This window comes from Bidens hawaiensis, unplaced genomic scaffold (genome assembly GCF_021521415.1).
Source record: "Bidens hawaiensis isolate Kalapana, Puna unplaced genomic scaffold, B.hawaiensis_p1.1 tig00053462_1, whole genome shotgun sequence".
Classification (NCBI taxonomy): Eukaryota; Viridiplantae; Streptophyta; class Magnoliopsida; order Asterales; family Asteraceae; genus Bidens; species Bidens hawaiensis.
Window position 1 is genome coordinate 53,450 of NW_027499641.1, and position 4,813 is coordinate 58,262.

At 32.2% G+C, this 4,813-nt stretch overlaps 1 protein-coding gene across 1 annotated transcript; it reads right to left on the reverse strand.

Annotated features, from left to right (window-relative positions):
* Positions 1–3,897: 3,897 nt before the first annotated feature.
* Positions 3,898–4,311, reverse strand: LOC143600144 (protein AGENET DOMAIN (AGD)-CONTAINING P1-like). The gene has a single exon (XM_077077914.1). The coding sequence runs from the start codon at positions 4,309–4,311 to the stop codon at positions 3,898–3,900; it is 414 nt and encodes a 137-aa protein (XP_076934029.1).
* Positions 4,312–4,813: the final 502 nt, after the last annotated feature.

The following is a 4,813-nucleotide window of genomic DNA, read 5'->3' on the forward strand; positions in this document are numbered from 1 at the left end:
AATAAAAAAATCATAACTCAAAATTTAATAAAAAAACAAAAAAAATTAAAAACATAAAAATGTTTCCACTATTTTTCTCGTCCTTATAAAAAAAACACATCATGGTAAGTAAAAAAAGTCGTATCTTTTTGTTTATTATTATGTTTTGTGTTTATTTTCGTCATTAACTGTGTCTTTTTTCCTTGACATTGTTTTTTTTCTTTATATTGTGTTATATTACTCAACGTTGTGCTATATTTTGTTCGTCATTGTGTTTTTTGCGATCTATTGTGTCTTTTTTTAATTATAATTATGTCTTTTGTTCATTTTCGTAATTGTGTCTTTGATTTCGGCATTGTGTGTTTTCGTCAAATTTTTTTTATTTTTTGTATTTTTTGTATTATTTTTTAACTGTAATGATGGCGGAAACATTTATTTTTATTTTTTCGTTTTTTATTTATATTTTGTGTTATGATTTTTTTTATTACTTTTTTTTGAATTTTTATTTAAGAGGTTACTTGTGTGATCAAAAATCCTTCTCACACTTCTTATTTTTGTCTCCCTTTGTATTTTAACTTTACCCTATGAAGATTTTAGGTGTTTCACCTTGATCACTTTGTTAGGGACCATTAGCTTTTTATTGACAAGTATTTGTAAAATTGGTAAACGATAAACTTTAATTTGTTTCTTATTTACAAATAAATAAACTAATATTAAAGAATAGATAACATATATAATAGAGGGACCATGCACATTGAGTTTGATCCACACGACTAATATTAAAGTCTACGAAATTTAGTTTTACGCAAACATATTACTTAATACTGAACGAGAGTCACTTGTTACACGGTTATTATATTCACCTAAAATATCTTTTTTATTGTTATATCCTATCCGATATCTAAATACTCGTCTTGCATGTTGCGGATTTCTGATATTGGCTTCGGATTCTTTTTTACCATCCCTACACATAACATAAAAAACGAAACACAAGAAAATCACCTCGGAAATCCACCCCCTCCCTCACTTTTCATCACTAAAACCAAGGCCACCACTAATCTTCGCCATGGTCGTAGGTTCCATCATTTTACCATCTCCATGTCACCAGTAAAAACCAGTTGATGATCATAAATAGTTGTAGCAACACATGGGCCAACTTCAGCACCTCTCAATTTCAAAATTGATTTGATGTACATCTCTTTTATCTCTGTACCATCCCTTTGTTTGCTACTAAACTCCTGCTTATTTTCCGCACATGGTTAGTGTACAAACAAAGTTGCAAAAAGTAACTGAGTTACAATTATCCAGTTCATTGAAATTATCCGTCTCCGACAATTTCAAAAAAATAAAAACTAAGGATCTGAGGCAACGAAAGAATGGACCTCCAAAATATAAACTCAATAACCCTCTTATATAAAGTAAATTATACGACGATAAGTGTGAAACAATAAACAAAACAAAAGTATATTAGCAAATAATTTAATTAAATATATATAAACACGTGATTTTTATGGTCCTCAAAAACTGGTGGGCCTTGGGCCCTCGCCTGCTTTGACCGCCGGGCCTGGCCAGAGTTGTAGCTCTTTGGAATGTAAGAGGGTGTTTGGAGGGAACATTTTCAAAAATATTAACGTGTGTGAACAAAAGTAGAATCTCTCTTCACACTAAGACATTTTTGAGAATTGTTTGTATATTTAACAAGATATGAAAAGACCCATGACACCCTATTATCTCAATTAGTGGCATATGAATGACAACTTCTCGTTGTTTAAAAGGTGTCGTCCAGTGGTAGGAAGAAAACGAGCCAAGGGACCATTTTTTGTATATACATACAAAATCACATACATGTGTCTCTCAGACTTTTCAAATTATGTCTTCAACACGTGAAGAGTAAAAAGTCATCAGTATACGAAATGTGTCATAGAATAATGATAGGAGAGGATTGCATGCTTCCATATATAGACTCACATCATATTTACTTATCATATTACACAAGTTATATAAATATTTACGAAATGTATAAATTAATAATTATTTATGTTTAGAATTACGCATGTGATATATTATATAATTGTGCATAATACATTGACGTTTTAAAAAGACCACCATGAAAATTTTATATAGCATAATAGAAATACTACATTTAAAATAAGATATATAAACTTTTAAATTTATAATGTAATTTTCATTAAAATAATAATAAATTATATTTAAGTCAATTGAATTCAAAAAAATATGTTACTACATAAAAGTTAACGGTGCTTCACCTTTTTCATTACCTGAGGACGATTATATGATTATATCAATAATCTCTCATTCTCAGTTAGCCATGAGTCACAATCAGACATGCCAACAATCTCCTTTTCTTCATCTTCTTGAGTTCATCAACAAGTAAGTTACGTCTAATTCATCCTCATTTTCCATCTACCATGTAGGGTGAGCAAAAAACGGTTCGGAACCACCATAACCGAGGAACCAGAACCGCTAATGTGTGTACTGGTTCGGTTCTCGGTTCTCAGAAATTGCATTAAACGATTCTCGGTTCGGTTCCGGGTAAAACCGGCGGTTTTAAACTTGGAACCGAAGAACCGGAATATTCAAAATGTTTTAAATAAATTTACCAATCCTCATTTTTTATAGAGTAGCTTATTAACCGGCATCCATACAATCATTTTTTAATTCAAATTTTCTTTCTTTACGTTCAAGAACTAGCAACCATGAACAATTTTGATTTAAGCTATCAAGGTAATTTAATATAAAATGATATGATCTTCCATTAATCTATCGTTGCTAATGATTTATTTAACTTCAACACTTAGGTTTTAATAACGGATGTTCATGTTGTAATCTAAATTAGTTCTACCGTGAAAGAAGACATACAATTAACTTGTTTTACAATTTGCAAAGTTTGCATAACTCATTTGATAAATAAATGATCGAACCGGTTCTAGCCAGAACCGCTTAGCGAGAACCGGCTTTAGCGGTTCTGGAACCGAACCGGTTTACTATAATAGGTTCCGGTTCTATTTTTCACTCGTTTTCGGTTCCGGTTCGGTTCTCATGGTTCTGAACCGTTGCACAGCCCTACTACCATGTATCTATGTGATCTTCATCTTATGCATTTTTTATGGATAATTCCCAAAATGATCCAAAACAAGAGAGAGAAAAAAAAGGATCCTAAATGGGTTCACATTCCCAAACTAACCCATGAAATATGTACTGACCAGACGCTTTGGGAAAATAAAAGACGGGATTTTTAATCCAATCAAAAGGTGACATGTGTAAAGGTTCTGACACACCAAAATCTCGTCTGTTCCGACCATATTTTTAACTAAATTCACTTTTTATAAAACAGTCTACCAAGACTGTTTTTTAATGTTTCTTATTTGGTCAGTCCATTTTTTTTTCTTGAGATTTGGGTTTTTTAATTTCGTCTTGGTAGACGCATTTTGATTGAATTTGTACCAAGGAGTTCATATTCTCAAGTTTTCTTTTTATAAGTTTTAAGAGTTTTAATATCGTCTTGACCGATAGGATTTTTAGTATTCCGTCTTGACCGAGAATGTTTATGATTATTCCGTCGACTCCGACTATATTCTTAGGGACTTGTTGGAATTTTAGTGTTGTAATGTATCAACTTTTCTAATGAAATATTATTATTTACCATTTTAGTGTTCTTATTTACTTGTAATTTTAGTTTTAACAACATTTTAGTGTCCTTCTACTTGAAATTAGATCAAACACCTAACTTGAAACACATTACATTAAACAAACAACACTTAATACATCAAAGATCTGATAACGATAACAAAAACCCTAAAAACCGAAACATTCAACAACAAACAAAATACATCAAGCAACAACATCAAACAACTAAAACATATTTCACAAACTTGAAACACCACACAATATCATCAGTTACGGATTACGGCTATACACCCAAACATCATTTGCTGCATCCCACTCTTGATGAACCCGGATGAAGGGAAAAAGGTACATGATGTCTTGGTTGGTTCTATCAAAATGAACAAGGTACTCAAATTCACCCGTTTTGCTAATAACCCTTCCCATCCACCAACCGTCATTAGCATAAACATCCACCGTCTCACCCAAATTTAAACTGCTCACATCAACAGATTCAGGTACCAGGCGTATCTTTTCAGCCTTCACAAACTCCCGAAGAGGCCCGTACGAATCATCTTCGAGCAAGGTACGGAACTGAACAATGTATTCATCATCAAACGTTGAGATTATGTTACCGCTGTAGTTAGAACCCAAAAACCCAGGACCCAAATCCACAACCTCGACTTGATCTCCTCTCTTATACTTCATTTTGTATGAAATGTTAATGATGGATGATGGATTGGATACAAGATAAATAAGAAGAAGATATAGGAAAATATTATGGGATTTGAACTTAACAGATAAGAAACTTGAGAATATGAACTCCTTGTTACAAATTCAATCAAAATGCGTCTACCAAGACGAAATTAAAAAAGCCCAAATCTCAAGAAAAAAAATATAGACTGACCAGATAAGAAACATTAAAAAACAGTCTTGGTAGACTGTTTTATAAAAAGTGAATTTAGTTAAAAATATGGTCGGAACAGACGAGATTTTTAAAATCTCTTCTGGTGTGACAGAACCTTTACACATGCCACCTTTTGATTGGATTAAAAATCCCGTTGTTTATTTTCCCAAAGCGTCTGGTCAGTACATATTTCATGGGTTAGTTTGGGAATGTGGACCCATTTAGGATCCTTTTTTTTTTCTCTCTCTCTTGTTTTGGATCATTTTGGGAATTATCCCTTTTTTTATGTATACAATCAGCGTG